Source organism: Thermobia domestica, chromosome 12 (assembly GCF_964235325.1).
Source record: "Thermobia domestica chromosome 12, izTheDome1.hap1.1, whole genome shotgun sequence".
Taxonomy (NCBI): Eukaryota; Metazoa; Arthropoda; class Insecta; order Zygentoma; family Lepismatidae; genus Thermobia; species Thermobia domestica.
The window spans coordinates 228,161,445-228,179,715 of record NC_137465.1 but is presented as its reverse complement, the minus strand read 5'-3'; the positions used below and the strand labels follow the sequence as shown (position 1 = coordinate 228,179,715).

The 18,271-nt window shown below is 35.1% G+C and overlaps 1 protein-coding gene across 1 annotated transcript in view; it reads right to left on the bottom strand.

Moving 5' to 3' along the window:
* Positions 1–17,609, bottom strand: part of LOC145666279 (uncharacterized) — a 123,835-nt gene extending 106,226 nt beyond the window's left edge. Inside the window, exons 1-4 of the mRNA XM_081733342.1 lie at positions 17,604–17,609; positions 14,382–14,720; positions 7,882–8,066; positions 6,238–6,406 (exon numbers count right to left, since the gene is read on the bottom strand). Coding sequence (XP_081589468.1) covers positions 6,238–6,406; positions 7,882–8,066; positions 14,382–14,720; positions 17,604–17,609 — 699 coding nt within the window. The remainder of the gene's footprint in view (positions 1–6,237; positions 6,407–7,881; positions 8,067–14,381; positions 14,721–17,603) is intronic.
* Between the last annotated feature and the right edge of the window lie 662 nt (positions 17,610–18,271).

The following is an 18,271-nucleotide window of genomic DNA, read 5'->3' as shown; positions in this document are numbered from 1 at the left end:
CCTTTAACTTTAGTTACACATCCTGATTCTTAAAGACGCCATTTGCTGAACTGCTATACTGTTTATAAGAAAAATAAGAAAAGATGTTACCCGATTATCCGCAGGTTTCACAGAATAATAGTCCTCTCGCAGAGTAGGTTTCATCTACTTGCTTATTTAAAATCGAGAGATGACTCCTTCGGTACACCGGCTACACACTCCACGAACGTAGAATATCTTTCCGGTCCGCCGCAGCAATCAGCTTCGATGAATTACATCTCCCATTCCATTACTGCATATGTCTAGTAATGGCGGAGATGACATTTGATGGCTTGTGGCCGAAAAAGGTTTTCACTAAATTTTGACTTTTGTTAGACTCCTCCGTATCTATTTCTTCCAAATAACGTCTTAGGTTAGTCTAAACCATGATTTTGATTAGGTTACAGGCCGAATTACACTTTTAGTTACAAAATTTCTAAAATTTTTTAGAGGAGCTAACAAGCCATCATTTTTCCACACTGAAATCTACTAATCCACTGCGTCATCTTACACTCGTAGCCAGGCCTCTATAAACGCGGTTTCTACTATTATATCTTTGATTATAATTCGCATTATTTTACCATAAATACATATCAATACAAGAATCTAACTGTAAAAGTCATGAATTTCTATATCTATTTTAATATCTAACTTACCGAAAACTCTATTCAATAAATAAATAATTAAAAGATTATTCTCTCCCGGTGATTATTTAGAAATTGCCATAGTAACGGAGAACTTCCTTTCACCGCCGAGCCGCCATCTTTTACAATGTTATTTCCACGTATGGCGATTCGAACGCCCTCTTGCGGCAATAACCAAAGAAATCGCCATGTTAGCAGTAATATAATGTAACAAAAGAAAGCCGAAGTAGGTAACAAATGAATAAAATATAACTACATCGTATTCGATGAAATTTTAAGGTAAAATTTTCAATAGTATTTAATTTTACTTATATTAATTGTTCGTATGTGTGAGCTAAGAATACGATATGGACGTTAAAGAAACGGTTACAGTTTGAAGTGAATCAGTAAGGACTAGTTTTAAAAGATTTCCGGATGTGTAATTGAGTGCATGTATTCTTTTGTGCCATTCCTTGTACTAACAATATAAAACAAATTAACATTAAATTAGTGTAAACTTACACGTAACGAAACTGAAAAACAAATTAACATTAAATTAGTGTAGACTTACACGTAACAAAACTGGGCACAGTAATATTATGCGGGAACCAACTTCGATTTCAACCGGTACACATAACGATACGGATCCAATGTAAACAAACCGGTAATTGGTTTGTTACACAAGTGACAATCGACACCTCTGATCCAGGTGCTCTTAAATGTTTAAAGCAATGTAAAAATTAAAATTGGAATAATCTCAATTAAATAAAAGAAATGTGGTTATTCTGAAAAGCTAGACTTTTTCCTCACTAATATCAATCACTACGTAGAATGACTATATTTGTGGATTGTTAAATTATTTCAGTTTGCCAAGTGTCATGTTTCTTAGACTTCCAAACTATGCCATGCAAAAGTGTCGGAAGACTTATACAAAGTTCTGTCTCTGTTTCACCTACCACCTTCGAACATTGATATGTCACCTACCTGGAAGATAAAAAATAGTTCCCATCAGCATCAACGACTTTCTGTCAACGTTTGGAAGGCCATGAATTCCATCGCGTTGGGCCGTGAAACGAAGAAGGTATCAAGTGCGTTTTCAACCTCTACTAGGGATTTGAACTGGCGTCCTCTAGCAGGATTATTCAAGGAATGGAACAGGTGATAATCAGACGGTGCAATGTCTGAAGAGTGTGGTGAATGCAACAGTGTTTCCCATCCAAAGCGCAGAATGGTGTCACGGGTCATCCTAATCACGTTGGGTTTAGCGTTGTCTTGTAACAGACGACATCTTTGCGATACAGAAGTGCTGGCTCCAGAGGTTTGAGTTTTCCTTAAACACAGTTCAACTGCTAACAGTACATAATTGCATTGATGCTCTGACCAGCTGGTAGCAGTTCCCGATCACGATGCCGCGAAAAGTCCACCAAACACACAGGAGGACTGTTTCGGAACCAGTTCATGGGATGCTAACCAATGAGGACGGCGTCGTGGACCTTCGTACAGGACCCACTTCTCATCACATGTTAACACCCTGTCCATAAATGGCTCCTTCATCAGACAAGACAGCAAAGAAACACAGGTATCTGCTCGCGTTTACTTCTGGCCCAGAGTCAAATCATGTGGGACCCATCGGTCCAACTTACAGTGCTTTCCAAGTTAATGGAGGTGCAGCCGAATGGTTTTTCTACTCACACTGAATTGTAGTCTCAGTTCCTCAGATGTCTGGCCACTGTTCGCCTCAATTGCTGCCTGAAGATCTTCATTTTGTATTGTGTTGTCTTCCGGCACGTGGTGTGTCTTCGAGTGTTTCGTCACCATCCTTAAACTTGTTAAACCACTGCTGCACTGTCTGCGTAGTCACGACACCCTCACCAAAGGCCTGGCATACCTTCCACCCCACTACAGCAGCGTTTGACACCAGTTTAAACTCGTACAGAATACACGTCCTTACGACGCTCTGTGGAGGTCCCTCTGTCCTTACGCAAGTTCACGGTGTAACTGAACTGCCACAACCAGGTAGTATGTTGGATATACCCACACCTACAACTGACCTTCGCCTTATCCCCATTCGCATTCAACTCACGATGCAAGGGCCAATGGAGTAGAGACTTCCACAAAAAGCGACAGAACTTTGTTGGTTACCTTTAAGGAACTTCTTTGTCCTGCCGTCCGTCCGTCTGTCGACAGGTATCAGAGTGAAAACAAATATTGAGATGCGGTTTCTTGCAGTCGTTTCAGCGTCCAAAGAACAGGTTTAATTTCCTGTGTTAACTCTCTACTCAAACTACAAGTGGTTAAAACTAGCCATTTCCGGTTTCAACGTTTATCGTCATATAACGAAAACGTAAGAGGTTGGCAAGAAGCAGTTTGTTGCAAACGATTCAGCGTCTCAAAACAACGTGTCATGACTATCCACAACATTCTTCAAAAACTGGAAGTGCTTCAAATAAGGTGTGATTCAGGTTTATTGTCCCAAACTTTGAGTTTGGACCACTGCGAACAGGAGCAAGGAGTGAAGGTGCCTTGCACCCAAATTGTGTAGTGACCTATGAGTGCTTGATAGCGACAGTACGGTTCACATGGGCAGAATGCCTAAATCAAAAGAGACGGAAAAGCAAAACATTACAATTGCCAGGTTTTTCCAGGAGCAGAATTGTGATCGTCAGGTGACAGTGTCTTACTTCAAAAAACAAGGTGTGTGAGTGAGGAGGATCAACAGAGCTATTAAACAATTTCTTGACACTGGTGAAGTTCGAAACAACACAAATTCAGGGTCCCAACCAGAAGATGGTGGAAAAAACAAAGAAGGTGTTCGTGAAACAACCAAATCTGTCAATGCGACAAGCTGCTCTAAAACTAAACATTTTGCAAGCATCAGTGATGAGAAGTCGGAAAACAGCCGGAATTCACTCACGAAAAAGACAGACAGAGGCAAAAATACGAAAAGATGAATTGGAGAAAGCAAAGAAAAATTGTACAAAAATGTATACGAAAGCCATACTTTCGGGAGGTAACTTTTTCTTCATCATCGATGATGAAACAAAAGTCTAATGGGACGCTTCAGAGATGAATGCTAATGAATATGTCTCTGTTGTACCAGGCTGACAACGCCCTCTGGAAGCCACGATTAAACCGAAATCCAAATTTCCAAAGAAAATGATGGTGTGCCAGGCACTGACACATGATGGAAGGCTTTCTCCAGCGTTTGTGACCGACCGACAAAACATTAAACAGAGAAATGTATGTATTCAATTCTTTACGAAACATTTTGTTGCCATGGATACATAATCTGAACAATACTCAGCCTATTTTATTTTGACCGGAAAAAGCATCATCGCATTATGCTCAGATCACCGTGCAGTTTTTGGAGAACAATCACATCTCGTATGTGTCATGAGTTGACAACCCAATGTCTGTACCACAGTGTAGATAAATTGAGCGGTTCTGGGCTATGGTGAAGAGAGAAATGATTGCTAAAAAGCTTCTTTGCGAGAACATAACGCGATTTAAGCGAAATTGGACCGTATTTCGAAGCAGGTGGCTGCAAAGCACGGAAAACGCCTTTTTTGCCAACTTCAAGAAGAAGTTGCGCGTGGCAGGAAGAGAAGGCCCATATGCTGTCTGCTTGAAGAAATTTTAATTCATGTGTGTATCCTGTAGTCAATGAAATAAACAGTTTTGGTTTGGGAATCATGCTTCATTTTTTTTCTTATTTTTCGTTTTGGGACAATAAACCTGATTCACGCCTTATACTATTATTTCTGGTTTTAATACTGATTTTCATAGAGCAGAAACGGTAAAAGATATTAAGAAGCGGCTTTTGGCAACGGGTTCTATCTTATTCCGTAGTCCTTTATTCAAACCAGAAGTGATTGAAATAAAGATTTTTTATTTAACTCATATTGCTATAGGAAAACATTACGGGGTAGTGAATAATGTTTTTAGATATGGACTCAGCGTCAGAGGAACAGGTTGTGTCTTTGACCTTATTATTCTATGGCAATCAATACTTAAACATGTATTACTTCAAGTTTTAGTCACACTTTAGAAAGATATTTACTTGTTTGTTCTCTAAATCCGGTCACTTAAATCCTGATAAATGTATAGATCTTTAAATATTTTGCAAATTAAGTGTTCACAACTTGAACCTAGTCCATGGTTCCTCTCTCAAAAAGAATAGCACCCAAAATTGGTGGAACATGTAAGTATGTCTTATGAGGTACTCTTGGATATTTGAAAATTACACAATTTTGGACGGCTTCCATCTTCAAATATTTGGCAGATAATTTTGATCCATCCCAGAACTTTTATTTTATAGAAGAATGATTAAGTTCAAATTTAGTGCATTAAACACACACCATTTAAAACGATTGGTAGAGTACCACTTATAATAATGTAATGATAAAGGAAATGATGAATAATATCGTGTCAGGAAAATTGTTCTGACGTCAGTTTCACATATTTATATTTTGTGTATTCAACTGGAATGTACGTTTAAAGAGATATTGCATTATTGTTTATAACAGGAAATACTTTGACATCACACCCGCATGTTTCTAGTCTTCAAAAGCAAAACTTATGACAGTGTTATGAATTGAAATATGATTCACAGGTCTATTGTTTTTGTAATCTGTTAGTACACGTGACAGTATCGTCCACTTATGGAATTTTGGACTCGAGATCTGATAGGTAATTACTAAAACCAATAGATATATAGCACCAATCTCACACTTTGAACCTTAGGGGTTGTAATCATGATTTATAGTCTAAAGTAATTCGTGGAAAGTTATTTTTGGTGCAGTTTGATTGGTTCATCACTGCCTCTGACTAACTCCTAATTTAGGATATGAAGTTTATTAAGCAATTATTGAAACTGGTTGATATACAATAACATTTTGAACTTCAAGGTTTTGTAGCCATCATTCATATTCTGAGGTCATTGATGGTCAAAGGCCAGGGGCGTCATTTAGGGAGGGCAGGAGGGGGCAATTGCCCCCCCCAAGAGTTTGTGGAATACATGTACTTTAATCGATTGTCTACTAATATACTAGTACAAAACGTGAAAGTCTTATGTCGGTGGTACCCTTGCCCCCCCCAAGCGATGTCTGAAATGACGCCCCTGTCAAAGGCTCTCTATTATCTTCTGTCCTTAGCCAACTAGATTCAGTTTTTACTTTGTATTTCTATTTCCTGTATATATGTACATCAGTGGCGGATCCAGGGGGTGATCGGGGCAAACGCCCCTCCCCCAGAAGAGGAAACTTTCTTATTTTATATATATAAATAAAACCCATCCCAGAGTTTAGAGCTCTTAAAAGTAGCTCTAAGTAGCAGTATTACAACCCACCGCCTCCCCAGAAGTCCGTCTTTGATCCGCCCCTGATGTACATGTTTTGTGTGTGTACATATTTACATATAATTCGTATATTTTATATAATATTAATTATTATAAATAATTGAGTTTTAACTAAATCTAATTTTATGCAAGAATATTATTTGGTTTTGTGGCATAGACAATTTTGTAACTAGAAAATTAAGTACCGGTACACTGTTTTAAGATTATACAGGATCCTATAGTTTTCTAATTAAAACCTACCTTCAATCTCATAGAGCAAAATTCTCTTGATCTGTAAATGATCATTCTTTCCAGTTTCCGTTTCGCAGTATATATTCTCCATTTTGCTACGCTGTTTTTTAAAATTCTCCTTTCCTGAAGACCACACACAATTTGACAAAGGGCATTCTCCTTTTGTAGTACATCATATCTACAATAAATTAAATCTGTAATATTAGCTTACACATTTTTCTGTATGTGCCCTAAAGAGAGATAGGCAAATGAAGAAAAGTTTGGAAGCAACATAAAATAATACTTTGGGAAATGAATCCTGAAACGAAAAAGATATAGGCTAATATGGATGCACAAATGCGTCGCTTCGGAGACCTACACCTCGCTGACAAGTGGTCAGGTGACAATAAAATAAAAGGTCATAGGTCAAGAACGAAATGTCGAGTCAAGTGAGTAAAATATCGTAATGCTAGATCATTTTGAGGTTAGGTTGCATTAATAGATCAGTGGATGTGGGTCAGGGTTAGCATAAAAAGAAACATGCGAAATCTTTTAGATACGAAATATGGAACAGAAATCTGGCACATTATTCCATATCCATCGGTACATTAACGGAATCTAGACACAAAATAATCACCATATTCTTTTACTCGACTCTGATCCAACATTTTGCTCTCGAATATGACCCTTTTTATTATCCTTCTGGACAATTTTCGGTGGACTATGCTCCGAAATTATGCACTTATGCGCCGTTGGTAAAAAAACAATACATTGAACATGAAAATAGTAACAACAATAGACTGACAGCTCTAGAAGTTTTGTGATATGATTACCTTATGTGTGATTAAACTATTAAAGATAGGTATGATTAAAATGTTAATGATTTGTGCATCAAAGCTATTCTGTAATAAATTTCATGAATACTTCAACAAATTCCCTGAGAGTGACTTTCAGACAACTTTGAGAATATATACTGGAATAAATGGTCCAAAATTCCAAATTGAAGTAGAATTATTGTATAAATGCAAAGTTATGCCTCTACTGTAACTTATCTTCTAGGTTTAGTTGTGATAACAATATGTTGTGAATATTCTTAGAATGTGTGATGGTGTTAATAATATTTGTCCAATGAGAACTAAAGAAGTTATCCTTCTCTACGCTCAATAGAATAAAGAATACTATTGCTTAATTTCATAAGGAACGCAAGCTAAATGATCTGGTAATGCTGTCGTTATAGTAAAGCATTCCTTCATCAAGGAGATAGTTGAGGAATTTGTTACTCCCAAAAGTAGAAGACTAGTAAAGATATACAAAATACCTTTGCTAAAATGATTTCTACCATTATCCTAAAATGTAGATATTTTGAATGTGCCCTATCCGTTTTAATATTCAGAAGCCGCCACTGATATTGAAGCATATTGATACTGATATTGATCAATCGTATGCATATTGATACTGAACGTATATTGATACTGAGCGTACTTTTATAAAATTACAATAAGTAACCAAGTGTGCTTTATATAATCTAAACTTATCAATTTAAAGACTTGTCACAATATTTTTTAACTTGTAAAGTATTAAGGAATTTTCTTGCAAATGCGTACTTAAAATCAAATTAATTAAATAATTAAGAAGCAATAACGATCAGAAAAAATCAAATTAAGATGCACATACTTTGCTCTCCACAGGAAGAAATACTGTTTGATAATTGTCTTAGTAAATATATGATAAGATATGTTAAATAATTCCTTTTTTGTTCTGCTACGCTGCACATATGCTCTCCATGTAGCAAAATACTTCCTTTCAGCCACTAGATTATAATGATTATCTGCAACACTTTCTTTGGTTTTCTTGTTCCTCTGAAGAAAGGAAATAGAAACTATATAGAAATTAAAATGTACATTACATGAACTCTACGGAATACATTTCACTACTAAACACTAAAAATATAGAATAGTAGGTATACCAGTAAAGACATATTTGGTTAATATTTTTCTTGGATACTAGTAGGGGACATTGTGACTCAGTTGTAAAGTGCTTAAATCTGGATAAGTCTCATTTGCATTTAAGTTGTGAAATAAGCCATCAATACTCTATCATGGGCATAAGTGGCTTTTAGGGCGTTCACTTTTTGTGTCTCCGAAAAAAGACTGATAGCTGTCCTTAAGCATAGACAAGATAAACCATTTATCTTGAAATGTCCATGTAACTATGAAACAAATAGAATTTTTAAAAATAATAATAGTAATAAAGTTCCGTATAATGCAAGTATTGACAGACCGAAATCGTTGGACATACTCTGCTATGCCAAAAGATTAAGAGCATTGCAAACCCAACATAAAGTTACATTTTTCAAATTGCAAACGTCATACTATTATTGCACATTTCTAATCAACATGTTAAATGATAACACAATATCCATTAATTACTCACTGTTACGAATTTAAGGCTCTACAGTATAACAAATGTTTAAATTTTCGAGGTATACTAACAGTAATAACACAAGTGAGGTAGACAATGAAATGCACATCCGCTAGCCTTACTGTTGGATGTTATGATAATGATATGACGTATTTACGATAAATAAGAACAAGGATACAAGGGACAAAAAGTTCGACATTTTCGACATTTCGAAAATGGCATAGGTAAGTATCACAGCCAATTATGTAGCTAGTTTTCAGTAAACTTGATCATAATGCTGCTTACAGTAATTTGATATCTCAAACCATTTGTTATACGATCAACACTGGTAAAATTTGCAACGTTGCGTAACATTATGTAATTCTGAGAACTTATTGAAATTAAAACTATCAAAAACCATTGCTGGAATGTTATGTTTTGCAGGAGAAAAAGAAAGCAACTACAATTTAAAATAAAATTCTCACAAATACATATTTTAAACAATGTTGCTATTTCTACCCGCGTTCTATACAAAGTATATGTCCAGAATGGTTTGAAACATCAAATTGCTGTAAACGGTATTATGATCTTTATGACTATTGAAAACCATCTCAGAGGTAATTGGTTGTGATGCTCATCTAAGTACTTTTTCGAAATAAAGCTGTTTTTTTTTTAAAAAAAATCAAATTTTCAATCTCGTGTAACTTTGTTCCAGTAATTCGAAATATATTATATGATTATCGTATCCGGCACGAAGGTACTTTCGATGTGCAATGCCACGTCCGTATCATTTGCGTTAATACGGTTGTAGAATACCAAGAAGTTTGGATGATTGTGATACAGTAGCGTTCTTAGTTTGTGACCCTGAATAATTAATAAGGTATTGTAAGTTTATGTTTTAATATGTAGATTTGAAATGTGTAGTAATCTGATGAAGGGTCGTTGGAAAATATACAACTTTATGTGGGCTAGCAACATTGTTAATCTGGTGGCATTGCAGATTATGTCAAACGATTTTCGCCTGGTGATTTTTACATCGTACAAATTTTTAGTGACTTTTATCCATTAGTTTAAAAGTTACGAGAGTTAAAAGTTTACTGTTTGGAATTGGATAATATACAGTGCCTTCAAATAAACTAAATTAATGAATACAGGTATGAATTAAGATGACCAATCATATTACCTCTAATTACCAGTGGCGTATTTTGTAGGGTACCGAGCCTACCGGCGGTAGCCCTAGAATATTAGTTATTATAATATAAACTAATATTATACTTTATACTTTAATATGTTCTTTTAAGATACAAGTTTCTGAGAACTGTATGTATTTAGAAGCATCCACAAACTTCTTTCCCCGCAGTCTGTCTCTTTTCCTTAAGAGGTCTTCGATATGACAACGCAGCAGAAACCCCTAGTTACTTTGCTGCAGCAGGAATCGTGTAGTTATTAGCACATTCCCCTTTGCTCTACCTCCACCCAGTGTTGGGTAAGTTACTTGTAAAAATGTAACGCGTTACAAGTTACTTTACTTTCTCTTAAAATGTAACGCGTTAGTAACGCGTTACTTGCCTCAAAAAAGTAACTGTTACTTTACTTCGAAAGTAACGCGTTACTAACGCGTTACTTTTAGGTCCGAAACTTTGAATATGTGGAAAAAATCTTATTACTTCAGTTTTACCTACTGCTATTACTACCGCTATTATTATTATTATTATTATTATTATTATTATTATTATTATTATTATTATTGCACGTTCTGAATCGATTTATGTAAATGCAAGGACAAATTTTTACTTGACAACTATATGAACATTTTAATGTAATGTAACATTGACTAAAATGCCATACTGCGTTACTCGTAGGGATGGGCATGAGTGAATTCGTGCAAGTTTTCTTTGAAACTCGATTCGACTAGAAACAGACATCTTTGAGCTCGACCCGAGAACTCGGCTTGAAAAATTTTCTCCAACTCGACTCGAATTCGGGTCGAGTTTCGAGTCGAGTCGAGTCAAATCTGGTGTATAGTTTCGAGTACTCTCTTCAAATATCTTACATAAACAATATAATTATTATCAATGGTACTACTACTACTACTACTTCTTTTTCTTTTTCTTCTTCTTCTTCTATTATTATTATTATTATTATTATTATTATTATTATTATTATTATTATTATTATTATTATTATTATTATTATTATTATTATTATTATTATTATAAAACACTGTGTATAAACATGAAAGATAGGCCGTTTATATATGAATACTATAAAAGTAGTTGATTGCCAACCTCGGTAGTCGTGAAGTCTAGGAGTAAAGGACATTGTTCACGAGCTTCTGAATTTGGGTCGAGGGTCTAGGTTGAGTATTCAGGCTCGAGCCAAACGTTGTTAAAAGTTATAGGGCACTGGCCAAATATCTTCAAAACTGCTCGGCCTGGGTTTAGAAGTGTCAACGACTCGAGCAGATCGGCTCACAGCTCATTCACTATCGACTCAAACCGAGAAGTGAGCTGAGCCAACAACTCACCCAACCGAGTCGGCTAGAGCCCTTCGCTCAGTTGAGTCGAACCGAGCAGATGGCTTATCCCAACCAAGCCAGCTCGAGCCGATGGTTCACCCCAAGCGAGCCGGCTCGAGCCATCGGCTTAGTTAAGCCGAGCCGAGTTAAGCTTGTTATAAAAAATCTCTTGTAGTCTCGCTATCAAGACGAGACGAGATGCGAGCAGTGTCCCCTCTCGTAAGCAGCACTAAAAGTATTCCATATTACTGCTTAGCTTACATTTCTCATGGCTTTCGCTTTACAGTGTAATCAGCCCATGATTTCAAAACGAGTTAAAACGAGCGAGCCACTTATCAAACTCGACTCGACTCGAAACTCGACGCCAAAAACAGTGAATCGGTTCAGAACTCGACTCGAGAATATTACTTTTGACTCGACTCGAAACTCGACTTGGATTCGAGTCGAGTTTTAGCTTGATTCGTGCCCATTTCTATGCGTTAGAAAAAAATGTTGCTTATTATTATTCTGCTGAACTAATTATATAATAATAACAATGTTGCTATGTAAAATTAAAAATACAGAATATAGAGAAACATTACACTACAACTGATGAACTGGGGGTGAATCAAAATTGCCAATAACTCTAAAATCAATACATGCTTTTTAAAGCTAGTTGTTTCAAACTCTATAATCAACGGGACTTTAGGATATGCAAACTGATCTAAAAGAACCCTAATAATACATACCATCAACATTACATCAATAAAGTAGGCCTGCTCATCAGAACACCGTTTATTCATATTAAACCCTTACTGAATGTCGTTCATTATGGTACCCTAATTGTTGATAAATATTTCCCGCCAAGGCACCACTTTACTTTTAAATTCTTTTCAGCAGTGGCGTACTTACGATTTTGTTTTTGTGGGGCTTTGCCTGAAAATGTGAAAATTCTGCAAGATATTTTATATACTTTACTATAGTAAGTAAGATTTCGGGGGGGGGGGCTTAAGCCCGGAAGTCCCACCCCTAAATACGCCACTGCTGTTCACCATCATCTTCAGCTTTTAAGAAAAAGTATTCTTTCAAATGTTCGAACGATAAAATATTTCCGTTCTCCATCTTTATAAAAACAACACCATTCAAAGTAAAATAGACTACCAGTACCATTGCACTCGTAGTTCACTCACTGAATGTATTGATTTGGAGCTGTCAAAATCTAAGACAAAATCTTCCAGGTGCTTGCAATCAGTACACGTGATTTCCGTGAGGCTGTCCTCATCTTTCACAAGCAGCAAGTGGCACTATATTTTGTTACGTAAATAAAGAAATCAAATTGTATCTATGAATGTATTTGCAAGCCTACTAACTTAAAGTTAGTAAGGCGAAACGGGAAAATGCACATCGAGATTTCCCGTTCCGCCTTGCATTAAGATGAAAAGTGATAACAGGTTTTACATGCTAATTTCATTGCTAGTGGTCATAAGGCGAAACGGGAAAAGGCGGACAGTGCAGGAATTGTCGGTCACTGACATCGTTCATGCTCCATTGTTCCATTCTGAGAAATTCACTTACGGGAAAGAAACATTTGTTTCCGAAAAAAAAAAATACATATATTGTAGTTACTCATCCGAAATGTAACGCGAAAAAGTAACGCAAACTAGGTACGTTACTTAAAAATTTGTAACGCGTTACCGTTACAGTTACTTTGGAAAAAATGTAACGCGTTACTAGGAAACGTTACTTAAAAAGTAACGCGTTACAAGTAACGCGTTACTTGCGTTACGTTACTTCCCAAGACTGCCTCCACCCACAGCGTTCGAACGGGCTGCCAGGTAACACCAGTTCCCACTAAAGAAATCGGTTTCTTGGGCGTGAGCGAAGAGTAAAGAGAAGTTATACGAGTAATGACAGTCCATTTTGGGGTTTCTGGGATTGTCTTGGATATCTTGAGCTTTGTTCCATAGCTGTTTGCGTCAACGCAACGAAAATTTTGTGTTTTACAGTATTTTAAAAATATGGTACTTAGCATAGCTGTTATAAACACTTGTTTCATTATTTGCGTTTCATTGCAAACGCTCTTACATATTGAGGATTCTTCGTTGGTAATCGCCTATTTCAGGGTTTTTTATTACTCGGACAGCTTCCCTTTACTCTGGTGAGTAGAGTTACTATCTATCCAATGCAAAATGTAGGGATACTTCATGCAACAAATGAAGGTAGAAATGTACGATCGTTTTTCCGTAATACTAATAGATAACAAGTCTTGCTAGTGAAAAGAAAATCATATTTATCTACCTGATAAAAGGAAAGTGTGTTTTAAGATCTTTCTTATTTTGAAGACTGTATAATAAAGTGGGAAGTAAACTATAATAATAATAATAATAATAATAATAATAATAATAATAATAATAATAATAATAATAATAATAATAATAATAATAATAATAATAATAATAATAATGTACAGGTGTTGTAAAGGTTAGTGGTAGCCCAAGGCAACAAACCAGTATACGCCACTGTAAATTATGGGCTCAAATAGCCATGATATTGAAGTCCCCAGTATTCCTCAATCAATCATATTAACCTATGGCTGCTTAGAGAGCTACTTAAGAAAACTATAGCAATGTTAATGTGCAAATATATGTTTCACTTCCTTCTTTATAGTTTGCTTAAATACGTATAGGTATCAATGAATAGGAAATTGTAGACGATATTTTATGTCCGTAATAAAATAAATCATAAATACCTTAGTATATATATAACATTTCCAGTTTCTCATGCATTTTCGCAGAGCGAAACGTTCCCATCCCGAGTAAGAAAGCACGTTTTCAGCATTGTCCAGGAGATGGTCAATTGCAAATAACATCCATCTTAGATACGCCCTCTTCAACAGCAGTATTACAAATATTTGTTGAGTTAATACACAGATTTTCTTTCTGTTTATTTGCAGTACAGTGAAGAGTTTTAGTTTTGCCAACACTTTCGCTTTCAATTTCATGCTTAAATGTGCCTCTGATTTAAGTTTTTTAGTTTCATTTTCTTGACATATGATCCGATATTGTTTTAAAACTGAAAATGCTTTTTTCATTAGGCAGTTTCTGTAATGAAGATTCGCTCGCAGCATGAGTCTCCATTCTACTTTACCTTCGAACCATATTTCTTTCAGTTTATTAAACACTTTTCTCTTAAGCCTTTGTTGATAATACTTTCGGGCAACTGAAGGCAACAGACTTCCGAATACTTTACATAGAAACAAATAAGCATATTTTCTTACAATTATTCTCTCACGTAAACTTCTTAATGCTTTCACTTTTGAAGTTCTCGATGAAGCAAATATTATTTTTTGATCTTTCCGTTGGGGTTTAGTTGTCTTTGCATTTTCCTCCGTTGCATTTGAAATTCTTTGTTTATGATTAACGTGGTGAGTACAGCCTTTCTTTGCATTGATACGGAGCATTATACACGTATTTGCACTGTTTCTTGAACGAAAATTATCCTTTACGTCAGCTGCGTCAATTGATTTGTTTCCGAAGCGTGGATTTTTGGGAATAGGTATTTTAGATGGCACGTCCAGAAATCGCCGAGGAGTATCATCATTGTCATCCATTTTCACCTGCAAGAAACAACTATGTTATAAAATTAATAGTCTTTTTATATACAGTGTGTCTCAAAAGTGCCCTGACATTGGATAACTCTGTTATTATTAGAGTTACAACAAAATGTAAGAGGGAAAACCGTCTCCAAATATGATGTTTACAATCTAAAGTGGAGGAATTTTTCAAATCGGACGAGCCGTTTGAGCTGTATACTCTTTATGCGCCCAATGTTAAATGAAAATGCAACGTTGCTATTTACCTGGACTCACAACAAAAGTGAATGAAGTTACTGTTTGAAATGGCGGCTGGCCATCGACACGTTAGCGCAAAAGACAGTAAGACAGCCGGGGGATTTTTGAGACACCCTGTATATTAGAAAAGAGGAGTATGTCACTCTAAACTTGTGACTTTCTACCTGTGGCAAGGGAAGGGGATGCGCAAGCTACAGAAATAAATTATGAAATCATGAATAAAGTATAATTTGTAATGACCATTTACAATTTAACTTCATCAAACTTCACATACGCTACATGTTTGACACTTTGACTTCCCTATTTCTATACAAAATTTCTACTTTATTGTAAACTAAATAGTGATGAAAATCAAAATTCTTTACAAAACTATCAAAAATGAGTACATACAAAGTGGTTTTAGTGTATAACAAACTTCAAAAACTTATCAAGAAGAAGAAGATTATTATTATTATTATTATTATTATTATTATTATTATTATTATTATTATTATTATTATTATTTATTATTATTATTATTATTATTATTATTATTATTATTATTATTATTATTATTATTATTATTATTATTATTATTATTATTATTATTATTATTATAGTGGATAACAAATATAGCAGCGACTACTGCTTGAAAAATATATTGATAAGAGTGCCGATTTATAGTGTAGGAAATCAACGGACATTGGTAGCACTAAATTCTAAACGCGAAATATTGAGAAGAGTGGCAAAATCTTAAAAACTTTAAAATTAACATTATGTTAATAGAAATAATAGATCAATTTTTACAAAAAAAAAATTAAACTGTTTTAACTTTATGACAAGAGACCTGATTTTATTGTTATTATATGTATCTTCAGAATATCTTTAATTATAATCTTTTACTCGGAGAACCATTTTTTTTTATATTGAAATATGACAATAAGTAACCAGGATCTTTTGCATACCAGATATGAAATTTGAATAAGCAAGATTGACTCATTCTTTAAATGATAGTTTAATGAAGCTTTAATTTCCATTGTTCTGTAAATGGTATATTATGACATTGACTGTTCTTATTTTAATCTTGTTTTATAATTTGAATCTTGTAATTTGAATATATTAACCTTCTGACAAGGGTCTTAACCTACTAATATTCATTCTACGAGTATAATACAAATTTTCTGTTCCGTTTTAAATGATTTTATAATGGATTTAACATAGTGTTGTAGTACCAATGAGCTATTCACAGCACTGAAAATAGTTATATTATTATTATTATTATTATTATTATTATTATTATTATTATTATTATTATTATTATTAGTAGTAGTAGTAGTAGTAGTAGTAGTAGTAGTAGTAGTAGTAGTAGTAGTAGTAGTAGTAATAGTAATAGTAGTAGTAGTAGTAGTAGTAGTAGTAATAGTAGTAGTAGTAGTAGTAGTAGTAGTAGTAGTAGTAGTAGTAGTAGTAGTAGTAGTAGTAGTAGTAGTAATGAAGATTTGAGACTTCAATGCTGCATCTGAAATCGCAGGAAGGTCAGACATGAAGCATGTATGACCAAAGAGTGGAAAGAAGAGGGGTGTGAAAATACAGGGCTTACGAAGGAGGGCGCCAAGTAAACAAGGTTGGGAACCACTGCTCTAAACAAAAGATAAATTAACATACCGTAACATACAATGAACCTTGTTGTGTTTTTTATCTCTGAAGAAGAATAAAACAAAAAAGGAATTAATAAGGCCTTCACTTAATTGAATATGGAATGAGCTTCGTTAGTTAAACCTCCCACGACCTTCACTTAATGAATATATTAGTATCCTAATTATTAAGCTACATAAAATATAGGTCTATTATAAAATATCATTGAATAGGCAGTGTAGAACACTTATCAATTGATTAATGCGATCATGAGATTACAAGGTTAATTGTGTTTTTAATCACCATTGAATAACCATAAGATTCATTCTTTCTGAAACAAATCAATATTTATCCGCTATTCATAATTTCTCCAAATCACCTAATGGTGGTCATTGTTGGTATGGTACCTTTACTAAATAATGTTATTGAACTCAATAATTTTATATTCATTAGGGCAGTGACTTTCTAAATAGTTGATTGCATTAGTGCACCTTATATCTTAGTTACCGTACACTGTAAGTGTTGGAAGATAATTAAAACTATAGTTTAGATAGAAAAAATAAATGGAGTGCTATTACTTTGGATTTGAAAAAGAATTGAAAATTAACAACCAATTGTTTTCTGTCTCATATTTTCAATTATATTCTATATTTCTTAAGGCAAATTTGGGGGGGGGGCGGGGGCAGCCAGAATCCAGACTATGATAGATATATCATGAATATAATATAAGCTTTCAAAAATATATAAATAATAGCTTAAATTATTTTTGTCACTCAAAAAACTGGGACCTAAGCCCCCCCGACTCCGGGTTAGATCCACCACTGTTTATAATATTCCATAAATTAACTATGTTCATCATGTACGTTTACAGAATCGCAATGGCGTTATGTAAATTATCGCATCTGTAGTCACATACGTTTACAAAATTACAATATTTAACTAGCTAGCATAATCACAAGTAGTTAAACAAAATTTTATTCTGTTTTTACAAATGATACAACAGCCCACTTGTCCCTCGGTGAGTAATGTACTCACCTCCATTGTCAATGATCATCTCCTACACAGCGGGAGAAACTATACGAGGGTCACTACGAAAGTTTTGAGATACGCATTGTTGTGGCACAATATTTGAATTCCAACAATTGCGTTCGGTAGTGGTATCCAGAGCGAAGAAGCGAAGCAAGTATTCAACTCGCCTCGCTTATCGGCGTGACCGTATCGCCTTCACTTGTTTGTTGATGTGAGCAGTATTCGGCTGTCTAGAATGGAGCTCGAAAGGGAACATTTTCGGGTAATGATCCTTTACGATTTCAAAAGTAGTTTGAACCAGACACAAAGCCTTGACCGTTTGCAGGGGCCATTTGGCTACCTTGCTCTTTCCCGTGCTACAATTTTTCGGTGGTTTGGTGAATTCAGAAGAGGCTGGACATCGCTTAAAGATGAAGAGAGAGCTGGACGTCCGGCAACAGCTGTGTCAGATGAAAACATTGCCGCTGTGGAACAAATGATTCGAGAAAATCCTCAAACAACTTTCAAGAACATTGAATCTACAGTGAACATTGGATCGCCAGCAGTAACAAAAATTCTTCGTGATCATCTTCGGCTCAGGAAGGTTTCATCTCGTTGGGTGCCTTACACTTTGACTGAACAGCAGAAGTGCATGCGTGTGGAATGGTATGAAGAAATGCTTGCAACATTTGATG